At 48.7% G+C, this 27,319-nt stretch overlaps 1 protein-coding gene across 8 annotated transcripts; it reads left to right on the top strand.

Annotated features, from left to right (window-relative positions):
* Nucleotides 1-4,480: 4,480 nt before the first annotated feature.
* CHST12 (carbohydrate sulfotransferase 12) lies at nt 4,481-23,008 on the top strand. Of its 8 annotated transcripts, none has more exons than XM_036824173.1 (3): nt 4,481-4,538; nt 20,684-20,879; nt 21,271-23,008. In XM_036824173.1, the coding sequence occupies exon 3, from the start codon at nt 21,345-21,347 to the stop codon at nt 22,611-22,613; it is 1,269 nt and encodes a 422-aa protein (XP_036680068.1). In that variant the 5' UTR covers nt 4,481-4,538; nt 20,684-20,879; nt 21,271-21,344; the 3' UTR covers nt 22,614-23,008. The 8 variants fall into 8 exon arrangements, with proteins under 8 accessions (XP_036680068.1, XP_036680064.1, XP_036680065.1 ...); XM_036824169.1 differs by having other exon boundaries at nt 4,485-4,553; nt 20,676-20,879; XM_036824171.1 differs by having other exon boundaries at nt 4,488-4,538; nt 20,619-20,879.
* Nucleotides 23,009-27,319: the final 4,311 nt, after the last annotated feature.

Raw genomic sequence — 27,319 nt, 5'->3', positions numbered from 1 at the left:
GGTGGCGCAAGGCCGGTCTTTCTACACTCTGTCTTGAGTCAGGTGAGAAAGTTGGCCAAGAAAGAGAGCTGGTGGATCTCGGGGGTAGGGTCTTCACTGTGAGGCTGTGGAGTGGCCCACGCATTAGAAGTTGCAAACTGATCTTTCCCCAATTACCAACACGTGCAAACCTGGGCCCACCGTGCCATGCACGCATTTTGGAGCTGTTAGTTCTCTTGACCAAATTTGTGGCATCAAATTGCCTTCGATGGCCCCACCCAGAGCCTCCTCCTCCCTCGTCCAGCGCACGATGGGTGCCTGGATGGGCAGCCTCCTTGGCGTGGCCGCCCCGCTCTGCGCTGGGGGCTGTGTCCACGGCTGCAGCTCTGGAGCCCCTCGCACTGCTCTCTGAGTTTCAGTTTTTTTCAGCTGTACAATGGGGACGTGGTTGAGACCGAGCCCTGCAACGTGGCAGAGCTGCATTCCATGCTTGCCTTACATGTAGGACAAAGTCAGGGGGGCTCGACATTACCCTTGAAAACCTCTCACATCACCTACGTGGCGCCGCACTCATTTTGCTTGAAAGGCCGGCCCTTTAAGGTAATGCAGCAGACGTGACTCAGGAAGGCAGCAAAGGAGGTGTGGGTGTTCCAGCAACTTTAAGAGAACTAGCAGGTGCTATCGGGGACTGGTGCTTTGATGGAGGACGTGTGATGACCTCTGAACTGCCCCCCACGCCTGTGGCGTGGACCCTATCCTGGGACCTCACCCAGGTCCTGGCATCTTGTACAGGGTAGAGGCTGAACGTGCAAACGAGGTGACTCCACTGGGAACGTCCTGTGATTATCACTGTGGTTGTTCTGAGGCTTCGTTGCAAGAGGAGAGAGATGGGCAAGGAAGTAGAGCCCTTTGGCAAATGGTGGAGAGGACTAGCCGAGTTTTCCCGGGGAGGAGAGGCAGAAGGTCTGGGTGGCCCAAGTGTAGGGAGTGAGCGCCCCAACTTGGAGGTGTGCCAGCAGGATGAGCCCCCTCGTTAAGAGCATCTTGTTGGTGACAGAAGCCACCAGGTGGCAGGAGGTTTAACATCTCCGGGGCTCCTTCCTGAGAACAGCTCATTCTAATTCTGCGACGAGGCTCGTCCTTTCTGGTTTTGCGTAGCTCATCCTGTGTGTGGATCATCCAGACTCAGCCAGTGGCTTCCTCTCCAGGGGTCCCCAGGCTTCCTGCCTGTACCCCCAGGGTAGCCTTGAGCACCTCGATTTGGGGGGCTGGGTTTTGCTCTTCCAGCTTCTCAAGCCAGACCAGGGTCCCCTCTCCCTTCCCTTTGGGGGCTCTTGCTGCCCCCAGAACGAAATGTAGCTTCTGTGGCATCTGGGCCCTACTGGCCATTCCAGCGGCCAGGAGGGTAAAGCAGAAGGTGGCAGAGAGAGTTTGCCAGGATTGGGAGGTGGGGGGAGGTGCAGGGACCTGGTGTGGTGGACCCCTGGGGTGAGGGTACCCACTTACAGCACCTCTGACGCTCACACCTCCAGCCTGCACCCCTTTCCCTGAATTCCAGATGCAAACATCCAACTGTTGCCCTGATGGGTGTGCTGTCACTCTGCACGCAGAATACCAAGTTCACAAAATTCGCTCCCCAAACTGTTCTCCTCCGGGTATAGTGGCACCACCACCCACTCAAATGCCCACCTAGAAATCGGGCATCACCCTCGACCCCTCCCTCCCCTTCTCCCTCCATCAGCCTACCCTCTCCATTCTGTCCCCCCTTTCCCAAATCTCTCTCGATCATCCTTTTCCCCCCATCTCCTTTCCTACCACCATCTGAACCTAAGGCACCATCATCCACATCAGGACCACTGCAGTGCTTCCCAGCCGGTCTCCCAGCAGAAATGCTGTTAGGGGCCAGCACTCCGCACACACCTTTCCTCTCATTATGCGTAAACACTGTGGGAAACGGGGTCATTATTTCACGCCTTATACAGATAAGGGAACTGAAGCTCGGGGAGGCTGGGAGACCTGCCACGTCCACAGTGCTGCGTTGTAATCGCCTTAGCATCCGGGGTGTGTTCCGACCACTTCTGCATTACTCCATACCACCCACAAGACGTCTGAAACAGAAACACGGCAGTGAGGCTGGGATTGGGCTGAGGGTGCATGAGCTCAGATTCATCAGGAAGGTTCATCCGTCCGTTCTCCTGGATTATCTTATCACCTGCATAGAAGGTGAGTGGAATTTGCACTTCTCATACCTCTTCTTCTACTACTTCTTCTTCTTCTTTCCCTTACCCTGTTGATGTTCACAAGGATTCAGCGCCCACAAGTAATCAGAATCTCCTAGCTGCCCCTAACAGGGGCAGCTGACATTTCCTGGCCCAAGCCACAGTTACGTCTATCTTTTTCCGTTGCAACACTGCTTATGAAAGCAGAAATAGTTGTAGTCGGTACGGGACATCATGATAAACTAAATCATGGAGACTGGGCCAGGCTGTGGTCAGCCCTTGGGAGGCGGTTGCCTTTGCAAAGGGGCCCAGGGGTCCTGAAGGTGGGCCGCAGTCAACGACGCTGCTGTGGGGAAAGATGGCCAGCTGGGGTCCACCAGCTTGAAGCAGCTCAGGGACTGGAAGAGGGGAGACGAAAGTCACAGTGGACGGGAGCTGGTCTGCTCACAAATCCCTCATAGCAGGTGCCCTTTCGTCAAGGAGGTCACTGGGGTGCAGTGGAGCTCTGGCTCTGGAGCCCCAAATTTGCCTTCCAGCCCCAACTCTGTCACTACGCAGCTGTGTGTCTTTGGCTAGTTGGTGAACTTCACTGAGCCTCTGATACCCCTTAGGTAAATGAGGTAATATGTAGCTATTTCAGAGAGGGTAAGTAAAAATGTGGGTTGTTAATGTAACAACTGGTTTTTCTTTTAATTGAGGTGAAATTGACTTAAGATAAAACCAACCCTTTTAAAGTGAACACTTTGGTGGCATTTAGTACGTTTGCAGTGTTGTGCAACCACCAACTCTATCTGGTTCTAAAACATTTCATCACCCCAAAAGGGGGCCTGGCCCCATTCTGAACTTGCTCCGCCTCCCTTCTCCCCACTCCCAGGGAAGGGTGGTATTTATCTCAGCTCCAGGTTCAGTCAGCTGAGACCCTCACCCGGCTTCCTGACCCTGAGTCCTGGCACACACCCAAACAACCTTGGTGCTCTGTTCACTTTCCCAAGAAGGCTTCTGCAGTGTGAGATTCTGGCTCCTGGGCACCTAAACATCTACTTAATTCAAAGAAGCCTTTACCAACACCCCCAGGGGCTGGGCCTGGGGAATTCACGGGGAAATTCATTACAATTCACAACATGTTTTATCCTGGCAAAGGGTCTGAGAAGTCTGGCTGCAATTAAACGTTTAAAACTTTATTTCCTGTGCCCTGCTCTTATTTGACCAGAGAACCCTTTCATCTTATCAAGGGGGCACCCAGAACCTTCTCTGCAGGCCCCCATTTCAGGGGATATGTTGGGAATTGCTGGCCTAGTGGAAACATTAATTGAGCGCCTCTGAATGCAGTCCTCTGGGTAAATGAGTTCATCTTCATTATGCACCACTTCATAATTAGCAAAATCTTGGCTGGAGGAAATTACATTTTAAAAGTTTTTTTTTAATGGAGGTATAATTTATATATAAGCAAAATGCATCCTTTTGAGTGTAGAGTTTAGGGAGTTTTGACAAACGTATACAGTCATGTAACCACCACCAACACCACAATCAAGATACAGAACAGTTCAGTCACAACTGAAATTTCCTCATGGCCCTTGTTAGCTTTCCCTCAGAAGGCAGCCCACCCACTGGGAAGAACCATGAACAACTTCACTGACAGAAAAAGTTCTGCGGACAAACAGTGGAAACGGCTGCACAAAATGTGAATGTACTTAATGCCCCTCGGCACACTTAAAATGGTTAAGATGGCAATATGTTATGGGTATTTTACAATTTAAAAAATCAGTAAGAACCACGATGGGAGTGCCGACGATGCATCAGGCATCTTGCTCAGCGCTTTACACGCACCCTCTCATCTGGTGTCACTAGCTCCCTGCAGGCTGAAGTCACGACCCTACTGATGGACTTGGACACAACCTCAGAGAGGTTCAGTCACTTGCCCAAGGCCACACAGGGCCCGGCAGCAGGATCCTCAGCAGTCAGTCGGCGCTCGCGAACGGGTCCTGTAGACAGCAGGTTTTGCCTAAGTGCTTGCCCGCCGGACCCGAGAGTCTGCAACGCCTCGCTGGCCTCGGGCGCTGGGCAGCAAGGGATTGGCCGCAGGGAGGGGGCGGGGCTCCCCGCAGCCGGGGGCGGGGCCGCTCCCGGCCGTAAATACGGCGCCACATGGCACTGGTTGGGGAGGCCCCGGGCCGTGCGGAGGGCGCAGGCGCACTGAAGGGGTGATCCTCGGCCTCCGTGGCCTCTCCGTGGGCCGCGATTTCTCGCGAGAAGAGGGGCGGGGGGCGGGGCCGGTGGGGGGGGCGGCCTCGAGAGGGTCCGCCGTTCGTGAGGCGGTGGAGGCGCGAGCGGCGGCGCGAGGTGAGGTGAGAAGAGGTGAGGCGAGGGGCGCGCGAGGTGAGGCGAGGGACGCGGGGCGAGATGAGGGGCGCAGGGTGAGGTAAGGTGAGGCGAGGGGCGCGGGGCGGGGGTCCCGGCAGCGCGGCGGGTCTTGCCCCCTCAGCTGCCTGGGCGGGTCCGGCGCGGCTCCGGGCCGAGTCCCCGCGCCATCGCTGTGTGACCTTGGCCGGGCTCGCACCGTCTCTGAGCCCCGGTCCTGTGGGGATGAGGGAGACCTGGACGGGGCGTGGGGCGCCCGGCGCGCCGCCCATCCGCGGTGGGGCTCGCGGCTGTGGTCAGCTGCCGCCGTCGGGGCTGGTCCCCGCCCGTTTCTGGCCACCCGGCATCGGCCCTGCAGGGGGGGCGGCGGGGGGGGGGGGAAGTCCTCCTTGCACGCTTGTCAGCTTCCCCCTTGGGCTGGTCGGGAGTGTGGAGGGAGGAGCAGGCACGCGGGGTTCCAGGGAGCCCTTGGGGGGTCTCCGTGCGCGGGGACCGAGAGTGGACGCCCCGGGCGCACGGGTCCCTCCACCAGCCTCGTGCAGGGGGGGAGCCCCCGCCCCGGTGCCTTGGCTCGCCCGAGGCCGTGGGCACTTCCCCGTCCCGCTGACCGCGGACCTGTGACTGCAGACCCAGCGGATGCGGGCGCGTCCTGGAAGAGTACCACTCAGATGACCCTTTGCTCCAGAAGCAGCGAAAGGAAGCCATGTATTAGTCGCTAACAGTAGGACTTATATCTTCCATTCGGGCTCCTAGCCACCAAGACATGTCCCGCAAGCCGTTGGCTGGAGCCGAGGTTCCGTCTGGCGCGGAGCACAACAAGCTGTAGTGTTCCCGTGATTATTGAATTATTTATGTTATAATTCGACGCCGGAGAGACTCAGGAGACCCGGGATGAATGACAATGTGGGTTGGGGGCAGAGCGGATGCAAGCTTGCATCTTTGATGGTGCTGTCCCCACACGTGTGGGTCCGGGCAGGGGGCAGCTGGGAACCAGCTCAGCTGGTCCTCACCTGCCCCCAAACCAGGGCACAGTTTAGCCCTTCTTTGTGAACACCTGGCTTTGGGAAGGTGACTCAGGGCTGGTGTCAGTGTGAAAAAGGAGATATTAGGAAAACTTTTTTTTTTTTTTTTAGTGGTTTGAGAGGCGGCAGTTTTATTTGTTTATTTATTTATTTATTTGTCTGCCTCGGGTCTTCGTTACTGCGCGCGGGCTTACTCAAGCTGCAGCGAGCACTCTTCATTGCGGTGCGCGGGCTTCTCATTGCGGTGGCTTCTCTAGTTGCAGAGCACGGGCTCTAGGCGTGCAGGCTTCAGTAGTTGTGGCGCATGGGCTTCAGTAGTTGTGGCGCGTGGGCTTCGGTAGTTGTGCCGTGTGGGCTTCAGTAGTTGTGGCGCGTGGGCTTCAGTAGTTGTGGCACGTGGGCTTCAGTAGTTGTGCCGTGTGGGCTTCAGTAGTTGTGGCGCATGGGCTTCAGTAGTTGTGGCACGTGGGCTCAGTAGTTGTGGCTCGCGGGCTCTAGAGCGCAGGCTCAGTAGTTGTGGTGCACGGGCTTAGTTGCTCTGCAGCATGTGGGATCTTCCCGGACCAGGGCTCGAACCCGTGTCCCCTGCATCGGCAGGGGGATTCTTAACCACTGTGCCACCAGGGAAGTCCGGGAAAACTTTTAAAAATTGAAGTATAATTGATTAACGTTGTATAAGTTTAAGATGTGCAAAGTGTTGATTTGATACACATATATTGCAACATGATTACCACCAAAGTGTGACACCAAGGAAAGTGTTACCTGAAGGTAGCCCTACTGAGAACTTAGAGAGTGCCTGTATGGACATGCATGGATGTTCATTTTTCTTGCCAGATGGTTTATAAGACTTTGGGCTGTTATTTTCAGGCCAGCAGTACTGTTCACTGTTACTCACTCAGTGTGCACCTACTTCATTATCTGAGCAAACATTGAGCCTCTCATCATCTGTAAGATGCCAGGTTGGGCTAGATGCTGGTAATATGGTTAGCCTGACTGTAATACCATGTGATTAGTGCTGTCATCTAGGTGTTTACAAAGTGTGAAGAAAGAGGGAGCAGCTAAACTTGTTTCTTGGTGTTGTAGAAGTTTTCCATAGTGGAGATGACATATGAGTTGGACCTTGAGAGATGAGTGAAGTTTGGGGAGAACATTCCAAGTGGAGGCAGCAGGGTATGTGGAGGCGTGGAAGTGAATGGGACGTTTGGGGGGAGGGAGCAGTGAGTCCCTATGTTCATTGTGGGATTTGAGGTTCATTGTGGGGTTTGAGGATTGAAATGGAGGCTAAGGCCAGAAAGAGGTTTCTGACCAAAGGGCCTTGAATGCTGTGCCGGGGAGTTTGGACTTTTATCCTTTTGGTGAGGAGTAGTCAAGGTTTTGGGTGGGATGTGAGAGATGCGTTTTAGAAGAGTAACACTAGTGAGAACAGAGGATAGATCCAGGGTATCAGGAGATGGAGACTGAGTTGGGTACATTTGAAGAGGGTGTGGGTCAGGACAGTGGCTGAGAGTTGAGAAGGGCGTCAGCTTGAAACAAGCAGGAGAATCCACAGTGCGATGGCACTCTGTGGGATGTGGTGAAAGGGAAAGGAAAAAGGCAAAAGTGACCAAGGTTTCTCACTTGGGTGCTGAGGACGGGGCTGGTACCTGAGATAAGGAATACTGGAGCAGGTTCGGAGAAGGAAGGGGCTAAAATGCATTTGATTTTTAGACTTGTAGAATTTGCAGTATTTGTGGGCCTTCCTGGATGAGATGTGCTCTTGGAGAGAAAGAATGTGTCCGGGGATGGAATCCTGGGGAATCCAGCCGGAAAGGGACAGATGGCAGAAGAGAAGCATGTTGGATGGCTGACGGTGGAAATGCAGTTTACTGTCATTACCATACAGTCACCAAGGCTAGTGGGTGATTCTATTCTAGAAAGGTCTCAAGGCTGAAGTGCCATTCCTGGATAAGAGACTGGTTATTGATAATACTGAAACAAATGCTGCTAGTTTATAATTTTTTTTAAACTTAAGTCTTTAGTTTCAATTTTTAGATTGTTTCTTTATCTTTTTCTTCAGAAAGTAGTGGTTAGTTTCACGCTTACTTAGTGGGTCTGTGGCTGCAGCCAGGGCTGATGGTTCTCCAGTCATTTGCTAACACATGTGCTTAATGATAACTGACTCAGTAACTCAATACTTCCTGTAGTTAACCAAGGTGGTGGTTTCTGTAACTGTTTAGAGAACTTTAAAAGTATTTCAGAGAGGAATAGGAAGCAGTGGTTGCAGTTGAGTTCGGCAGAGGGGCTGGACTGCTGTACTGAACCCAAGAGGATGAAGCGAATGGAACCTGCTTGGCTCCCAGAACACTATCAGTTGGTACTTTTCCTTCCAGGCAGGAGAATGGAAGAGTCTTTGGGGAAAGTGAGTAGCCTGAGAAAGGACCTAAAAATAGTGACATCAGGGGGTCCACAGTAAGGAGGCCCAGTTGGATCACTCACTAATGAAGCTCATAATTAATAACCCCTTTCTAGGGTCCAGAGCTCCCAAGTTCTTTTAATCCCCTACCCCTTAAATAGGAATAGATAACCAAAGACAAGTGAAGAAACCTCTGATTTGGAAGATAGTGATCATAACACACACTTGGAAGCAATAGAGAGTGTGCAGGAAGCACACTTAAAAAGCATACTGTCACTAATACACACATGGAGATAGAAAATATTGCATGCAAGAGACAAGAACAGGATGCTCTTTTTTTTTTTTTAAAGGAGCATTCAGAAATCCAAAAAGATAACTCATGGATATAAAAAATACAGTGGAAGAAATAAAAAACTCAGTAGGTGAAAAGGTTGAGAACTCAGGAAATACAACAGAAAAACAAAGAGATGGAAAATGAGAGAAAAAAAAATTAAAGCATCAGATTAGGCAATTGACAGCTGAATAATAACAGTTTCAGCAAGAAATAAAATGGGATAAAATCATCCACAAAATGATAAGGTAAATCCTAGAACCAAAACTTTCTGCATTGAAGGGGCCCACTGAGTGACCAGCACCATGGATGAAAATGCAGGTATCCTTCACTCACCTGTCTATTCACTTCCCAATTTGGATATTCAGAGTGTGGGCAGCAAGTTTGTATAGGGAGGGATACCGAGTTTCTGATAGTGACTAGTAAGAGTTTGGGAAGCAGGTTTATTTGGAAGCGCATCTGAAGCTGTTTCAGAATTTGAATGGTGAGAGTTCACATGGCGAGAGAGACGTGCACACTCACTCCAAGACACGTTGTGGTGAAATTTCAGAACTCTGGACAAAGAAGATCATGCTAGCTTCTGAGAAAGAATAAAGACAGGCCACCAACAGGTCATCACGGGATGAAGCAGAATGACTCCGAACCCATCTACAGGAACATTGGAAGCTGGGAGACAAGAGACCATTACTTTCAAAATTCTGAAGGAAAATATTTTCCACCTTGAATTCTAAACTCAGGCAAAGGAGGATATAATAAAGATATTTTCACAAATGCTCCAAAAATTTGTCTCATGTATTTTAAAGAAGTGACTGGCAGGCATACTCTCCCAGAATGAGGTGATGAATCTGGAAAGACAGGCTAGAGGAGACAGGGTCATCCTCAGAGGAGAGGTGAAAAGAATCTGCTGGGTGAGATGGAGAGGCTAGGATGCCAGCCAGGCCAGGCACCAGGCATGAGAGCAGGTATCTTGTGACCTGAGCCTCGAAGTTTCCTCAAAGAGATTTTTTGGGGACTGTGAAATTGATGGGGCACCTGATGCTTGGAACATCTGGAGAGGAGATTTAGACAGTTGGCAGAGTTGGGGCTGTATTAGAGATTAAGTACATAGAAAGCAAAGCAAGCGAAAACACAAGACTGTTAACTAGTTCCAGGGAAAATAAGCCGTTGTGCAGGAAAGATAATTACGGTGTACTGCAAGGCTCAGCTGTGAATAGCCTTTGCGCAATGATAATAATTTATGTAAACATAGAATATTGCTCTAATTAAAATGATGATATGCCTGTCTGGAGGAGGCGTGGAGATGAGAAGGGCATGGTTGTTCGGAGGGCCCAGGGAGGAACGAGAGACTACCTTTCTGCCAGCTGCCTGCCACCATTTGGGGAAGTCAGTACATGATGCTCAGGCTGAACCATCGGTTATCACCCAGGGCTGTTGCTTAGAGGCAGGTGGTGACACCAAAAGATTCAGCTAATAAGAATGAGACAGAAAGATGGAGGTGGGTAATGAGAAAGAAAGGGACTGGGGACTGTGTGTGTAGTAAACTCCTGGGACAATTTAATCCTTTAGCATACATGCATAATGTTGATCAAAATAAAGGCAAAGCAGTAAGCTTCCAACTCTGATGAAAGAAGAGGCCAGACTCTTGCCTGTTTTGTGTGCAGCTAGGTCACTCACCAGGCTGTCTTTCTTATCAGGGAGTTTACTTGTTCTTATTTCCTCTCCATTATTGTCATTGTTCTCTGTATCCTGTCTCTTGCCTGTGGTCACATATCGGAGATTTGGTGCTTTCTTTAGCTTTTTTCTTTTCTTTTAACTTGTTATAAAGGAATTGTAAAACATATCCAAAAGTAGAGATAATAGGGACTTCTCTGGTGGCGCAGTGGTTAAGAATCTGCCTGCCAATGCAGGGGACACGGGTTTGAGCCCTGGTCTGGGAAGATCCCACATGCCACGGAGCAACTAAGCCCGTGTGCCACGGCTACTGAGCCTGCGCTCTAGAGCCCGAGAACCACAACTACTGAAGCCTGCGCGCCTACAGCCCGTGCTCCGCAAGGAGAGAAGCCACTGCAGTGAGAAGCCCACACAGCGCGACAGAGTAGCCCCTGCTTGCCGCAACTAGAGAAAGCTCTCACGCAGCAACAAAGACCCAACACAGCCAAAAATAAATAAATAAATAATATATTTTTAAAAAGTAGAGATAATAGTTTTATGAACTCTTCTTTACCTGTCACCCAGTTTCAGAAATTATGAAATCAGGGTCAGTCATGTTCATCTGTTTTTGTTAGCATAACAACTCTTTATTGAGTACCTACTGTATGCCAAGCACTATTCATAGCCTTGAGGCTACAACTATGACAAACTTTGAAGGGTCAAGTACCTCCCTTCTAAAGTTTATATTCTAGTGCAGATAGACCATAAGCAAATAAACCAGTGAATATATAATATTGGAGGTAATGACAAGTGACATGGAGAAAAAGCAGGTACGGAGGATGGGGCATGCAGGGTGGGGAGTGATCAGGGAAGCCCTCACTGATGAGGTGAGCTTCAGGCGGAGATCAGAAGGAGGTGCCAGGTTGAGCCACAGGATTCCCTGGGTGTGTGCAGGCTAGGCAGTGGGAGCCTGCTTGGTGTAGCTGATGAGCAGCAAGGAGGCCATTGTGGCTAGAGTGGGGCCAGTGACGGGGAGTAAAGGGGATGAGAGTGTGGGATCCCAGTCATATAGGGCTTGTCATGGGCCATTGTAAGGACTGGAAATGGGAAGCTGTTGGACTCCAAAGATTGGAGGGTTTTGAGCAGGGCCATGACATGATCTGACTTTTAGCAGAATAACCGTGGCTGCTGGGTTTAAAGAGGATAGTATGGGCAGGAGAGCGGAGGTGAGAGAACAAGTCGGACGCTATTGCAGTAACACAGGTGAGAGCTGGTGGTGGCCTGGGGGGCGGGGTGCACAGAGGAGGTAGGGCAGTAGAGGGGTTAGGGTCTGCATATATTTGAAGGTAAAGCCCTAATCAGGTTCTTAAGCGAATCATAGTGAAATTTATTATCTATTTTCCCTTGAAATAATTTCTTTGAATTGACTTAACTCTGGGAAATGAGTTATTTGGATTCCAGAGTCAAATACCATGCAACAAATATTTGAGTGTTGAGAGGAATATAGAAGATATAGTAGACATGATCCCTGTCTCCTAAGAACTTGAAATCTAGTTTGGGAATATGGGACTGGTGTGCCTACACTAATACCCTGCCTACTTGTGAGGTACCGACGGGGCTTAGAGACCAGGGACGAAGACACCAATGTGAGCAGATAGCCAAGTGTGCTGTGGGCCACCTCTGTGGGAAGTTACTTTATTTCAAAGGCCAAGTTTGGGCTCAGTTTTCATTCAGGTCTTCTGGGACGAACATCAACCTTTCATTCTCATCAATGTGCCCATTTATTACTTATTTTTATTTGGATACACTGTCAGATTTAGTTCTCAGGGTTAACCGAATACAAGTGAAGTAATTTTATAAGCAAATAAACCCCCAGTGCTGGTGGCACGGAAGTGAAAATACACCTTACAATGGGGGTTTTAATCCAACACCAAAGCATCAGTTGCAGGGCTGGGCCATACAGGGTGCAGAGAGTAAATGTTGAGACCACTAACAAACTTTCCAAATTTCTGTTGACTACAGTCATGAGAACCTTAGTGAATTATTTGCCTTTGCAAAGCTGGAAAAGAAGTAGGTAGTTTCTGGTCTCTTTACCAGTAGCATAAATGAATAAAACTTGAAACATTCTTGGACTTCTTTATTTTTTTTCCCTAACTTTAAATTTATTTATTTATTTTTGGCTGTGTTGGGTCTTCGTTTCTGTGCGAGGGCTTTCTCCAGTTGCGGAGAGCGGGGGCCACTCTTCATCGCGGTGCGCGGGCCTCTCCCGTTGCAGAGCACAGGCTCCAGACGCGCAGGCTCAGTAGTTGTGGCTCACGGGCTTAGTTGCTCCGCGGCATGTGGGATCTTCCCAGACCAGGGCTCAAACCCGTGTCCCCTGCGTTGGCAGGCAGATTCTCAACCGCTGCGCCACCAGGGAAACCTCCTGGACTTCTTAGTGAAGGTCATGTCACTTGATTTAATGCTCAGAAGTTGGTTATTTGGACAAGGAAAAGCAAATTTTCTCAGAAATAAAGGTAATAAAAATTTGAGTGTCTAGAAAAACCAACCAATTCTGCATTAAATGTTTACTGTAGAGGCTGGTAGACTGTAGTGGTTGGGAAGGTAGGCTCTCAAATCAGTTGTTCAAATGCCAGCTCTGAACAGTTGTAGCTGTGTACACACTTGGGTAAGTTGCCTGGCTGTTTTGCCCTAACTTTATCACAATTACTGTGAGGATTAAATAAGTTAAGATATGCAAGGCCTATAATAGCACTTTGGAAAACATATTAGCTATTGTTATTATTATAAAATTAATTGAAATCATAGCATTCTTCTTTGACTGCTGATAACTGGCTATTGGTAGAAAGCATGAGTAATAATAAAAATAATGTTATATTTATATGATACAAATATTTGAGGGCCAGATGAAATAGAAAGATAAATAAGGCCAGTGGTATAGTCTAAAGAACATGCTTTACTATTTTACAAACACTTAGCTGTTATGTTCTCATTTTCGTCCTCTCAGTAGCTCCGGTTAGCAGAAAGACCTTGATTGTTCTTGTTTTATAGGTGAAGAATTGAAACTCACACTTGAAGAGATATCCCAGGCCACTCAGCAGAGACTGGACTTGGCCTCAGAATTCCTTTCCTTTTCTTCCCGATCTCCAAATGTCTGTGTAGGGCTTCAGTGCTGGTGTTTTTATCCTGTGTTGTAGCAATCAGTGACAGCTGGTTAGTTCATAGTGTTTGTGCTGAAGAGAAAAGTTTTAGCTTCTGGTGATTGACTTAATAAGACTGCTCACATTTTTTTCCCCTTGAAATCAAATGTATCGAGGTATAATTTACATGCAATAAAATGCACACATTTTAAGTGTAAAGTTCCATGAATGTGGACAGATATATCTACCTGTGTAACTACCACTACAAACAATATAATAGAACATTTCCATCACCCAGATTTCCTCCTGTCCCTTTGCAGTCTATGATTTCTGTCACTATTTTTGCCTTTTATAACCTTTGTATAAATGAAATCATGTGGTATGTACTCTTTTGTGTCTGGGTACTTTTGTTTAGTGTAATATCTGCAGGATTCATCCATGTTGTTGCATGTATTGATGTGTGAGTATGTGGTTCACTCGTTTTTATTGTTGAGTAGTTTTCCACTGAATGAGTACACCACAGCTTGTTTATTCATTCACTTGTTGATGGACCTCTGGGTTCTTTTCAGTTTGTAGCTATTTTGAGTAAAGCCACAATGAACATTCTTGTACAGATCTTTGTGTGGACAGTTATTTCATTCATGGATATTGTCTTTGATGTTGTATCTAAAAGGCATCACAATACGCAAGGTCATTTAGGTTATCTCCTGTGTTACCTTCTAGGAGTTTTATAGTTTTACATTTTACATTTAGGTCTATTATCCTTTTTTTTTTTTTTTTTAATTTATTTATTTATGGCTGTGCTGGGTCTTCGTTTCTGTGCTAGGGCTTTCTCTAGTTGTGGCAAGCGGGGGCCACTCCTCATCGCGGGAGGTGCGTGGGCCTCTCACTATCGCAGCCTCTCTTGTTGCGGAGCACAGGCTCCAGACACGCAGGCTCAGTAATTGTGGCTCACGGGCCCAGTTGCTCCGCGGCATGTGGGATCTTCCCAGACCAGGGCTCGAACCCGTGTCCCCTGCATTGGCAGGCAGATTCTCAATCACTGCGCCACCAGGGAAGCCCCCTATTATCCATTTTGAGTTAGTTTTTTTGAAGGTCTGTGTCTAGATTGTATTTTTTAATTTTTTTTTTTTTACACATGATATCCAGTTGTTCCAGTACCATTTGTTGCAGAAACAGACTGTCTTTGCTCCCTTGTATTGCCTTTGCTCCTTTGTTAAAAATAAGTTGACTATATGGGGGTCTATTTCGGAGCTATCTGTTCGGTTCCAGTGATCTGCTTCTCCATTCTTTTGCCAATACCACGCCATTTTGATTACTGTAGCTTTACGGTAAATCTTGAAGTCGGGCGGCATCAGTCTTCCAGCTTTGTTCTTCTCCTTCAATATTGTGTTGGCTATTCTGGGTCTTTGGCTCCTACATATAAACTTTAGAAACAGTTTGTTGATATCCATAAAATAACTTGCTGGGATTTTGGTTGGGATTAATCTATAGATTAAGTTGGGAGGAACGGACATCTTGACAATATTGAGTCTTCCTGTCCTTTAGCACTTTGAACATGGAATATCTCTTCATTTCCTTAGTTCTTCTGATGATTTCATTCATCAGAACTTTGTAGTTTTCCTCATATAGATCTTGTACATATTTTGTTAGATTTATACTAAGTGTTTTACTTTTGGGGGGTGCTAATAAATGGAATTGTGTTTTTAATTTCAAATTCCACTTGTTCATTGCTGATATATAGGAAAGTGGTTGACTTTTGTTTATTAACCTTGTGTCCTGCAAACTTGCTATAATCACTTGAGCCTGTAAAATTTTATAATTGAAAAAGTATTGATAATCTAAGATTTGTATATCATATTTTGATGGTCAGTTTGGTCTTTAAATAGAGTCTCTAAGCTTTATTACAGAACATCTACTGTTATGGATCTTACAGAACCTTCCAGGAGGTTAAAAATCTGCTTGATATTTTTTAATACAATCTTTTTGACTTTTTGAAAGTCTCAGCATAAAAAAAAAACTAGTCTGTATGCAAAAAAAGTTGACATCAATTTTTTTCATAATAGCCAAAAAGGAGAGCTAACTCCACAGTTCATCAGTTGGTAAATGGATAAACAGATAGTGGTATATCCATATAGTGGGGTACTGCCCAGCAATGACACAAGCAACAACTTGGACAAATCTCAAAAGCATCTTCCTAAGAGAAGGAAGCCAAATACAAGAGGCTACTTCCTGTATAATTCCATTTATGTGACATTCTAGAAAGGGCAGAACTATAGAACAGAAAACTGATTGGTAGCTGCTTGGAGCTGGGTGTTGGGGGAGGATAATGGAACTTTGGGGGATGATGAAGATGTTCTATATCTTAATTATAGAGTACATTTGCCCAAATGCATCAGACTGTACAGTTAAAGAGTGCGTTTTATTGTGTATAAATCATACCTCAATAAACCTGACTTAAAAAGGAAAAAAAAGCGAGGAGCTAAAGTGATTTAATCAGGAAAGAACCGTCTTTTAAACAAATGGTGCTGGAATAACAGGCTATCTCTATGGGAAAAAAATGAATCTCAACCTCTCCCTCTGGAATACTTGTATTGGATAGTGGCTGAAATTCTCTGCATTTAACATTCCTTTCCACCATGGTAGATACATTAATTTCCATTTATTACCACCCACTGTTTAATTCTCACTGGTTTGATCACTTGTATCTATAATGTGTAGTAAATACACACACACACACACACACACACACACACACACCCCAGTCCATATGACAAAATAAATATTGATATATTAGTGAGGGTTCTCCAAAGACACAGAACCAATAAGGTATGTGTGTGTGTGTAAAGAGACTTATCATGAGGAATTGGCTCACAGGGTCACGGAAGCTGAGCAGCTCAGACCCAGGAGAGCTGCTGGTGTGCTCCAGTCTGAGTCTGAAGGCCTGAGAACCAGGAAGACTGCTGGTGAGACTTCTAGTACTCGTCCAAGTCCGAAGGCATGAGACCGGTGTCCCAGCTCCAAGACAGTTGGGTGGAGAGAGGGAATTCTCTCTTCCTCTGCCTTTTTGTTCTATTCAGGCTTTCAACAAATCGGATGAGGCTAACCCACACTGGGGAGGGCCGTCTGCTTTACTCAGCCTACCGATTCAAACATTAATCTCCTCCAGGAACACCCTCACAGACGTACCCAGAATGTGTGACCAACTACCTGGGCAGCCATAGCTCAGTCAAGTTGACACGTAAAATTAACCAGCATATACCAACTGACCTTTTTGTACTGTAGTTGTCAGTTCTGCTATCAGATTTTGGGAAGTGCCCTTATACGGGTCTTAGTATGAGTCTGGCCTTGTGGCCCTCTATTCTAGATATGTCAGGATGACACACATCTGAGTGTGAGGGAGGTCAGCCCTCAGCTTTCTGCTGCACACCACCCCATCTTCCTGGATTCTTGCCTGCTATTGGTGTGAAGGCTCCTTGAGACCAGCAGCCTTATGTGGGCGGCCAGCACGGGTGCTTGCTTCCTGGGGCTGCCAAGCTACCCCTGGCATCATACCCTGCCATGTGTGAGAAGAAATGTTTAACAACCCCACCTTGAGCTAAGAAACAACTCTGCCTAGCCACAGTGTTTTGGTTTAAACCCAACCTAATTCTTTCATCAGTAGTGTTTACAAGGGCCTTTGACAAAACCCTTGTAGAAAACCAGCCCCCCAAAGATAAAACTTCTGGATAGACTTTGTCAGTTCTATTGCTGCGGGCAGAAGCCTGAGACTGATATGCATCAGCCAATCGTAGATCACTTCCTCTGTGAAGGTTCTTCTTGCTCTGCTTCTTCAAGACTTCTGGGGCTTTTTGTTGACCGCGTTTTGAAATAGTGGGAGATTTATGTTCGGAAACGATGCCCTTATTTTTGAATGAAAAATTATGAGGTCATCGTTGTTCCCTGACATTTTTTTTTTTTTAAGTAATCTTTTATTTATTTTTATAGGTTTTTTTTTGGCTGTGTTGGGTCTTCGTTTCTGTGTGAGGGCTTTCTCTAGTTGCGGCAAGCGGGGGCCACTCTTCATCGCGGTGCGCGGGCCTCTCACTATCGCGGCCTCTCTTGTTGGGAGCACAGGCTCCAGACGCGCAGGCTCAGTAGTTGTGGCTCACGGGCCTAGTTGCTCCGCGGCATGTGGGATCTTCCCAGACCAGGGCTCGAACCCGTGTCCCCTGCATTAGCAGGCAGATTCTCAACCACTGCGCCACCAGGGAAGCCCCCCCGACATGTTTTTGAAGCAGTCTTCGGTTCTCAGCCTGGCTTTCCCCACTGTGCTGCTCTCACCCCCAGAAGACAAGGAAGTGTTACCCAGATTGTCCAGCTTGAGCTGCCCAGGCACCTGGGCCAGAAATTCCTAGATGTCCTACTCCCTTTTAAAAAGTAAAACTTGTTGCTGGCGATGCTATGTGGTAGTCTTGACTCTATTCTCCACTCTTCCGAGAAACTGGGAACTTGTGCTCCATGCATATTTTAAAGTAGCCACAGTCCTTTCTTCTCAAAGGACTACTCTCACAGGCCATTTAATAGACTCAGCCAGTCTTGTTTCCATGCTGTTTTTGTGGCATGTTTGAGGTTAGAAATGACAACACAAAGGACTGCCCTGTTCCTTGATGTTAAAAATGAACCATGGCCTCAGCTTCATCAGTAAACGCTGCCTCAGCTTGGTGTGTAGGCGCTCATCCCCTTGATTTAGAAAGGCCTGGAAGGGGCTGTGACGTGGCAGGACTCCAGGGCAAGACAAGGCTCTTGGGACCAGTCTCCCCACTGAATAACCAGACAGGGTTTTGGCTGTCCCAGGGGAAGACCTGTCTTGCTTCTGTGCAACAGCCCCCCAATTATAAATTTTTAAACCTTTGTTTGCTTAATAAGCAAATTGCAGGTAAAGTCGGCTTGTGGAGCTTTTGCACAAGGTTGTAGGGGTAACTTGTGGCTTCGGCAGCAGGCTCCAAGTTTAGCCTCTGTTACAGCTCTCTACCATATTTAGCTTTGTTTATTTTTTACACACTGTCCTACATTTGCCTTATTCATTCAACAATACCTCTTGGAAATTCCTCCAAGTCCACTGTTACAGCTCTAATTCATTTTTTTCCCTCCAATTTGTTTTTATTGTGGTAAAATACACGTAACATAAAATTTACCACCTTAACCATTTTTAAGTGTACAGTTCAGTGACATCAAGCATATTCATATTGTTGTGCAACCATCACCATCATCCATTTCCAGAACTCATTTTATCTTCCCAAACTGAGACTCTGTCCCCATTAAACACTGACTCCCCATCCCCCTCCACAGCCCCTGGCCCCCACCTTCTACTTTCTGTCTCTATGAATTTGACTCCTCCAGGGACCTCATATACGTGGAATCACACACTATTTGTCCTTTTCTGTGACTGGCTTACTTCACTGAGCATCATGTCTTCAAGGTTCATCTATGTTGTAGCAGGTGTCAGAATTTCCTTCCCTTTTAAGGCTGAATAATAATCTATTGTATGGATGGAGCACATTTTCTTTATCCATTCACCCATCGATGGACGTGGGTTGCTTCCACCTTTTGGCTACTGTGAGTAATGCTGCTGTGAACATGGGTGTACAAATATCTCTTCAAGACCCTGCTTTCAATTCTTGTGGGTATAGACCCAGAAGTGGAATTGCTGGATCACATGGTAATTTTATATGGCAATTCTATTTCTAATTTTTTGAGGAACCTCTATACTATTTACGCAGTGACTGCACCATTTTACATTCCCATTAACAGTGTACAAGGGTTTCACCTTCTTCTCTTCCTCACCAGTACTTGTTATTTTCTGGTTTGGGTTTTCTTGTTTTTGTTTTTGTTTTTGTTTTCAGTAGCCATCTTGGTGGGTGTGAGGTGGTGTCTCCTGTGGTCTTGATTTGCATTTTTCTAATGATTAGTGACATTCAGCATCTTTTCACGTGCTGATTGGCCTCAGTTTCTCAACTGTAAGAGGATTATGCTGCACCCCTGCCCCAGATGGTGTGCAGAGGGCCTGCAGTAACATACGTGTGTAAAATGCGCATCTTAGTGCCTGACACACGGTAAGAGGTCGATAAATGGCAGCTGCTATTAAGAAGATGTTATCAATATATAGTAATTATCCAAAAAATATTTGACCATGTCTTTTCCTTGCAATTAAATTGAAGTCTTATTAAATTATTAGTAAAGAGAGTCAGAGTTTTTACAAAACGTTGTAGGCACTGGCATTTATTAATGTGCATATACTACCTTCTGGCTGAAAAATAAGTCAAGGTATTTAGGTTATCAGGCCAGGTAGTTCTGGTACTTAGCATTATAAGCATGTGGCCGATAGCACGATCCTTGATCTGTGGCTATGCCTGTGTCCACAAGATGTAACTGTGATGCTGCGTCATCTCTACTCTGTTTATTAGTCTTGATCTTAAAATTGAAAACTGATCTCTTAAATCACTTGACATTTTAAGTTACTTTTTCCCTTTGCTGCTTTCTCAGCCTTTGGCAAACTTTTTTTTTTAATATGGTTTCACCTTCATCTTTATAAACTGTTCGCCCTTGCACATCCTTGAGAAGGGATGGTCTTGAAAACTTTAATGACATGGATGCTTATGATCTAGTTTTAAAAATAGGCTGTAAAATTGTGTGATCCTAACCATTACCATTAAAAGGGTATTAAAAGCTGTTGCAGTGTTGCTTGTTCTTATTCCACTCACACCCACGACCCACTCGAAGGGAATGAGCTAAAGTACCAGCAGCAGTTGTGCAAGAGACAGCAGGATATTTCACCTGTAATCCTGTTTCCTGTTTCATGATGTTTGTAGTGTGGTTATTACCTTTATAATGTGTAATAATTATATAATAAATATATAACATACAATAAATATCTAGCTGTGTGACTCTAGCACATGGCCGACAGCCCTGAGTGGGTGAGAGGAGGTGTGATCGCCGCCCCTCAGGGTAGGGGTCCCCAGATTTTTCTGCTCTTCCTTTTTCCGTGGGAGCACATGACGAGCTCTTAGGGCTCAGGAAACACTACATGAAGGTGACGATGACCAGAGAATGTACTCTTCTCTGTCAGATGGTCGTTTCAGCTCCTTTGGTGTAAAAGCCCACACCACCCTTTGTCTGCTGATCTGTTTACCATAAGTATGTATTACTTTTTCCATTTAAAAAAAGTGAATTAAGAGGAAACACAGCTGCAGAGGTGGATAGAGACTGCACCCAAATTTCTGCCTAATGAACTTTTAGGTTCATTTTATGAAAATGTATTAGATACCAGGTACATAGTCGAATGCATACGAGGAATATAGACTCAGAAGTGTACACTGGGAGATGTCCCAGAGGGTGCACAATGCGGGACCCTCCCCTAGAACACCCCAAGACGTGCTCCGTCTGTCTGTGCCCCGATGCCTGCAGTGATAGAAGTCCTAGTATGGCTTAAAAAACAGCCCATTCTGGGTTTCGGCCCACTTATAATTATTAGTGTTCTTTCCTTAGGCTCGACTCAGTTTCTGAGTTGTATCTTCTGAAGCTGCTCTCTCTCCCACATGACAGCCCTCCAGATAGCTGAAGCCCCGACACGAATCTCACTTCCAGCCTGCACAGCCCCTCCTCGTACAGGTGCTGTGGACCAGGAGGCTGAGAGCCGGCAGAAGCCCGCACCGCTCACAGCACGCTGTCGGCCTCACACGGGGGCCCGTCTCAAGTGTTTGCTTGGATGACGTGTGCACGGAAGAAGGGGTTTGGGCGGGAGAAGGGGTGAGTTCAGCATTGCACTGAGCTTTAACTTTCTTGTTACCATGTTTTGTTTCGCTGCGCCTCTCCTTTCATTCTCACACCCACTCTTCACGAGGGTCTGCGTTCCGGCCCGGGGGCTGGTCTGGGTCCGGCCTCCCCCTTTCAGTGCAGTGGTAAGGGATCTCCTCTCCGTCACACTCACCCTCTGGGCCTTCCTAAGCCTCATGGGTAACATCACCTGGAGAAGCTGAAGCTCCCCATCAGGCAGCCCCCCGAAGTCCACCTCACGAAGTGTGGAGGAGGGAGGGAAAAGCAGGGCCACTGGGTCTGAGACGGCAGCAGGCACCATCCTATCAGGACCGCAGGCTGCGAGAGGACCTTAACCTTTAACTTGGCTTCTGTTGCCTTCCAGCTTCCTCGGAGGGCAGCGTCTGGTCTCTACAGGAAGCTGAAGTGAAAGGATCCGGGGAAGAGGCCCCCGCATCCATGGACACAATGACCAAAAGCCGGTTCTTCCGCCTGTGGCTGGTCTTGGGGTCCGTCTTCATGATCCTCCTGATCATCGTGTACTGGGACAACATGGGCACCGCCCACTTCTACCTGCACACTTCCCTCTCCAGGCCTCATATCCTGGAGCCCTTCCCCAGCCCCAAGCCAGGGGACGAGAAGTATTTCACCGCCAGCATTGAGGAGATTTTGGAGAAGCTCCTCAGTGCTCATGCGAAGCAGAACGTCCTTCTGGGTAAAAAGGTGGAGCAGCCCTCCCTGCTGGCCTCCAGCAAGCCTGTGCTCAGCAATATGGAAGAGAGTGTGAGGGGCTACGACTGGTCCAGCCACGACGCCCAGCAGAGCCCGGACCCGGACAGGCGGCAGGCCGAACGGAGGAGCGTGCTGAGGGGGTTCTGCGCCAACGCCAGCTTTGTGTTCCCCACCAAGGAGCGCTCTTTCGATGACATTCCCAACTACGAGCTGAACCACCTCATCGTGGACGACCGCCACGGGGTCATCTACTGCTACGTGCCCAAGGTGGCCTGCACCAACTGGAAGCGCGTGATGATCGTCCTGAGCCAGAGCCTCTCGGACCAGGGCACGCCCTACCGTGACCCCCTGGACATCCCCCGGGAGTACGTCCACAACTCCAGCACCCACCTGACTTTCAACAAGTTCTGGCGCCGCTACGGGAAGTTCTCCCGCCACCTCATGAAGGTTAAACTGAAAAAGTACACCAAGTTCCTGTTCGTGCGGGACCCCTTCGTCCGCCTCATCTCGGCCTTCCGCAGCAAGTTCGAGCTGGAGAACGAAGAGTTCTACCAGAAGTTCGCCATCCCCATGCTGAAGATGTACTCCAACCACACCAGCCTGCCCAAGTCGGTCAGCGAGGCCTTCAGTGCAGGCCTCAAGGTGTCCTTCGCCAACTTCATCCAGTACCTGCTGGACCCTCACACCGAGAAGCTGGCGCCCTTCAACGAGCACTGGAGGCAGGTGCACCGCCTCTGCCACCCCTGCCAGATAGACTATGACTTTGTGGGGAAACTGGAGACCCTGGACCAGGATGCCACCCAGCTGCTCCGGCTTCTCAAGGTGGACAAGCTGCTCCAGTTCCCCCCGAGTTACCGGAACAGAACTGCCAGCAGCTGGGAGGAAGGCTGGTTCGCCAAAATTCCCCTGGCCTGGAGGCAGCAGCTTTACAAACTCTACGAAGCAGATTTTGTCCTCTTTGGCTACCCCAAGCCTGAACATCTACTTAGAGACTGAAGACGTTAGGGGAAAATCCTGAACACCAAAAAAAAAAAAGTGCTTGTGTTGTTACTTTAAACCCGAATGAAGGGCCTGTGGTACCGCGAGCATCTCCCGGAGGATGGAGCAATGCGTTGCCGCATATATTTTTATATGGCTTTGTTTCTCCTGGTATGACACATCGCAGAATTCCACAGTGCTCCTGTTGGCGAGTCAGCTGGAAACACCTGGAACTGACCACACCCACGCTCTAGTTTGTAAAATACCCTACGATTTTGCAGTCTAGACTTGCTGTTTACTCCCTCCCTATATTCACTGAGTACTGTGTTAATATTGTTTTTTAAGATTAATATATTTCAGATATTTAATATGAAAAGTGGAGAAGGAAATGGTGGAATAAAAGGTTACATCTGCTCCTTCTGCCTGCGCTTGTGGTTACTTCGTTGGAGCGACAGATGCTCATTAAGGGGCTCCAAGCGACGTAATGGCTGACGCTTAGGCCTCAGAATCTCGATTTCAGGAAGGGAGGGTTCATGTTTGTCTTCAGCAAAAAGAAGGAACTTGAATTTGAGATCAGGCATTAACTGTGTTTGTGCAAGGGTAGCAGACAAATCCTTCAAAAGTGAAAGCTCTCTTATTAGGTGATATATGTGAAAAGGAAGGCTGTGAATAAGGGTTTCATACTTGAGATCATATCGAAGGTAAATCGTACATACAGGTCACAGTCACAGAGGCTGGATTTTCACTCCAGCTGCCTCCTTTAATTTGCCAGTCACGGACGTAAGGGTTTGCAGTAGCAGGGACGGTGTGGTAGGAGTTCATCCCTAGAATGCGTCCCCAGCATCAGCAGGGCGAGGCTCAGGTGGGAGTCTCGTTGCCAAGCTGGCTGGTTCGGTTCAGCTCCAGGGACGTTCCCTCGAGGACGTGACTGACCCAGGGATCTTCGTGTTCGATGGCCCTGCCTTGGTGAAGGTGTCTGCTGGTCCAGGAAGGCTCTTTCTGAACATCTGGTTCAAATTCCTTTGCAGGTTTTGCTCTGAACCCGTAATTGGTGAGAAGCGTGCGGTCATTTCGTGGCGTTTGGGCATCACATTTGACCGTGTCTTCTTAATCTGTAGCATTTGGTCCTAGACGCCCAGTTCCTGAAGAGCTGGCAGAACACGTGAAAGGCCTCCCCCCGGGTGTCCTTGGAGGGTGGTGGCCCTGCTTTTCCCAGCTGCGAGGTGGTGCTGTGTGTGACTGGAGCCCGGGCCTCCGGTGCTCACCTTGCAGCTTGGGGCTCCACAGTATTAGAAACCACCACTTCCTTTGGAAGCTTCCCTTCTTTCCGTAAGACAGTCAGCAGCCAGTACACAAACTTGAGGAGTCCAGTTTTAGAATACTTGTCTGAAGAGGCATCTGCCTCTGTTGGGAGTTTTTCACTGAAGTGTGTTCATTTCAAGAATATTCAGACAGATGTCAAAACTCATTGGGTTGTGAGCTTTTTAAGGACAGGGCCACATCTCCTTCTTTCTATATTCCTGGTTCTTTGCATAGTTACCCAGTAGGTCGGTTTCTCTGGGTGTCGGAGGCATGTTTTCAGGGATGTTGAGGCCCAGGGACTGTTGGAGTGGATGCCAGCTGCGTCCACACAGCCGCCCAGATTCCTGTGCCAGGGCCCCAGCTGCTTCCTGCGCCGGAGGGATGACTCAGGATGTGATGGCAGAGAAGGTCCTCCTGGTCTGGGTGTGTGCGGGGGCGGTGAGACAGACTCAGGAAGAGAGCGGAAGCCCGCACCTCGCCTCTTTCTGGGGCGTGAGCCTGAGAACTCATTCCTTTTATTCTGTGCCATTTCCCTGACCCACACAGTGGTATCTTGTAGAGGAATTTGGCTCCATGTTTTTTTCGGCTAAGGTACTATAAAAATTTTTAAATTGATACTGTACAACTAGACAATTTAACTGAACAATTCCATAAACTTAAAATTCTTTATTTTGCCTCCGTCTTCCAGCCCTCCTCAACACATTTACCCACAGTCCTGATAACACTGTGGTTTGTGGTACAGAATCCTCTCTCGTGTCATCTCTGAGCCTCCAGGGCGCTGCGCCCGTTTACAGTCAGGGAGAGGGCGCAGGAGAGACTCGCCCAACACGCAAGGCTGTGGGCCTCCGAGCCTGCCTGGACTTGGGCCTCCTGACCCTGGTGCTGTGCATTTTCCACCTCACCCGGGTGTTTAGCACGCTTGTTGTGGGCAGGGGCGGGGGTGGGGGTGTGTGAGAGAGAGATACTGTTGGTTCTCTTTCCTGTAAAAGTGTCTGGTACACTTTTTCACGCATTGATACGGCGTATCCACTTACGGCTTCAAATGAATATTTAGGCAGTGTTCTGCTGTATCGCTTTTACCCTCTATTTTTAAGGAATTTCTACTATTTGGAGAATTTTCAGCTTGTTTTTCAGCAAAGGCTGGGATCTCACTTGTCTCCCCGGTGCCGTTAGTGTGTGCCCGTATCCATACTTTGGTGAAGGTGGGGCTTTAACCCGACTCTGCCGCTGATGGGCAGTGAGAGGGGCTGCCCTGGCCTCCCCACTGCAGGGGCTGCCCTTGAGCTGGTGAGCAGGGAGCACGGGGCTGCCCTTGAGCTGGTGAGCAGGGAGCACGGGGCTGCCCTTGAGCTGGTGAGCAGGGAGCACGGGGCTGCCCTTGAGCTGGTGAGCAGGGAGCACAGGGCTGGAAGGGGCAGGGCAGGCATTCCCATCCCTGGGATGGGACAGGGGCCTAAGGGAAGAAGGCCGGGCGTTTTGGGGACAGAGCAAAGCAGAAGCTGTGAGAAGCATGCCTGTCTGACCTGCCTGCCCTGGGAAGCTCCCTTCTGAAGCACATGGAGCCCACCTGAGGTTCCCAGGACTGTGCTTCCCTGGGTTTTATGAGAACCGAATCTCTGCACTCAGACGTGGACACTGATAACCCCTGTCGCAGTTGGAGTCTCCTTCCCGTTCATCCCGTGCCTAGAGCAGGGCCTGGAACGCTGCGGGCACACGGTAACTGTTTACTGAGTGAGTGAGGAGATGAAGGATGCTGTCTGAGCCTCGTTCCGGGCTGAGAGCCAGGAGGGCTGCCGTCATTCTCCCCACGTGTTTAATAATAAGGTGGCCAGGGCTGGTGGAGTTTCGGTGACTGACCCTGAGTGGGCTTAGAGCTCACTCCCTGTGACTTCTGGCACTTTCTAAGCACCGTGTTGTCTGTGGGGCTCCTGAGGACAACTTGCACTGTTTCTGGGGAACTAAGTGTTCACCTCAAATAATAATGCGTTTGTGTTCCCTTCCTGTATTCTCCCTTCCCTTTGGAGGATGCTGTCGCTTCCCTTTTCCTCTCAGAACGAGCGAGGATTGCTGCATTCCACGCTTGGCTCCCACGGCCCTCTGCTGAGGGAGGCCTGTGTCCATCAGGAGCTGGCCAGGCTGCCCTGTCCCTTCCCTGCCCGTCATCCCCGCCCCCTTGTCACCTCGAGAGGCTTCGTGGGCTGGAGACCAGAGTGGAGGAGAGAAGCAGGCTGGTCCGCCCCTGGCGGTGGCTGGGAGCTCGTGGATGCCTCCCTCATGCGGTTCCAAGGCCCCACAGGTGAAGCGTGCAGTCTGTGAACATGCTGTTTCCTCCCCCAACAGGCACGTGTCCCCAGACATCTGCTGCCTTGGCTGCACCTTTGTGGGGGGGGGACCTAGCTCTGGACCAGCTGTGCCGGCCCTGTTTATTAAACATGGCACCAAATGGGTTCCCAGCGGCAGGATTCCAGGGGATGTGCTGGCATCCCCAGAGCCGCCTTCTAAAGTTTCTCTGGAAGAAGTTCGGTTTCTGGTGGGACTTGCTCCTCGGCCTGTGCTCTCCCCACTTGGACAGGAGAGCGTCTCAGAGGGGTGGCGTGATGCTCTTGGCAGAAGGTCCAGGGTGGTCTGTTCTCCTCAACGGCCCCATCCTGCAGAGTAACAGGCTCCCAGATATCATGCAGACCCGAGGGGGTCCACTCAGCCAAGCAAGTTATCTGGGGGTAATTATTGACTATTTATTAATCAACTACACTTCCTTTTCTGCCCACCCCACACTCCAAAACCTAAAAATATGAACAGGTAAAACTTGGATAACACAGACATAATTCATCTAAAAATGTGAAGTGCTTCTCCCAAAGGGAAAGTTTGGAAGGACTATTTCTGGTCGACGTCTGTTGTTTTTTGCCAACACAGGTTCCTCCTTCTGGTCACAGAGCCCATCACTGTCTCCCTCACTCTTAGCCCAGGAGACTTGAGCAAGGCCATCCCCACCCATGCCGTAGCGCTGGCTAGGCTGCCAGTGCATTCTGGACCCATCAGTCCCAGTGCCCTCTGCTGGAAACCTCTGGGTGGGGGCGTTACCAGACTGGAGGGACAGAAGCCACTCCTAGAAGAGCTGCACCGAGACTCAGACCGCACGGCGAGGGCACAGGGCTGGGTGGAGTGCGGACGGCCTGGGGGACATGCACTGAAGCTGGTCCACGTGCGCTTTGCAGGTGTTGGGGGCCAGTCGTTTCCATTCGCTTAAGCTCATTTGAGCCGGATTTCTGGCATTTAACATACGGGATCCTGACTCGCTATTTAATCTCTACCCTGGATCCGACAAACTAGGGTTAACGAGGGCCCATTAGTGAAGAGAAACCATTGACCTTCTGAGCATACTGGCTGTTGTTCATGTAGGTGTGAACAGTTTATCAGCATCA

The sequence above is a fragment of the Balaenoptera musculus genome, chromosome 15 (assembly GCF_009873245.2).
Source record: "Balaenoptera musculus isolate JJ_BM4_2016_0621 chromosome 15, mBalMus1.pri.v3, whole genome shotgun sequence".
NCBI lineage: Eukaryota > Metazoa > Chordata > Mammalia > Artiodactyla > Balaenopteridae > Balaenoptera > Balaenoptera musculus.
The sequence above is the reverse complement of the archived record's forward strand: the minus strand, read 5'-3'. Positions and strand labels throughout refer to the sequence as shown.

Bases quoted from the DNA above. Each gene is read 5' to 3' on its own strand.
- CHST12 (XM_036824173.1), top strand. From the start codon at position 21,345: ATGGACACAATGACCAAAAGCCGGTTCTTCCGCCTGTGGCTGGTCTTG.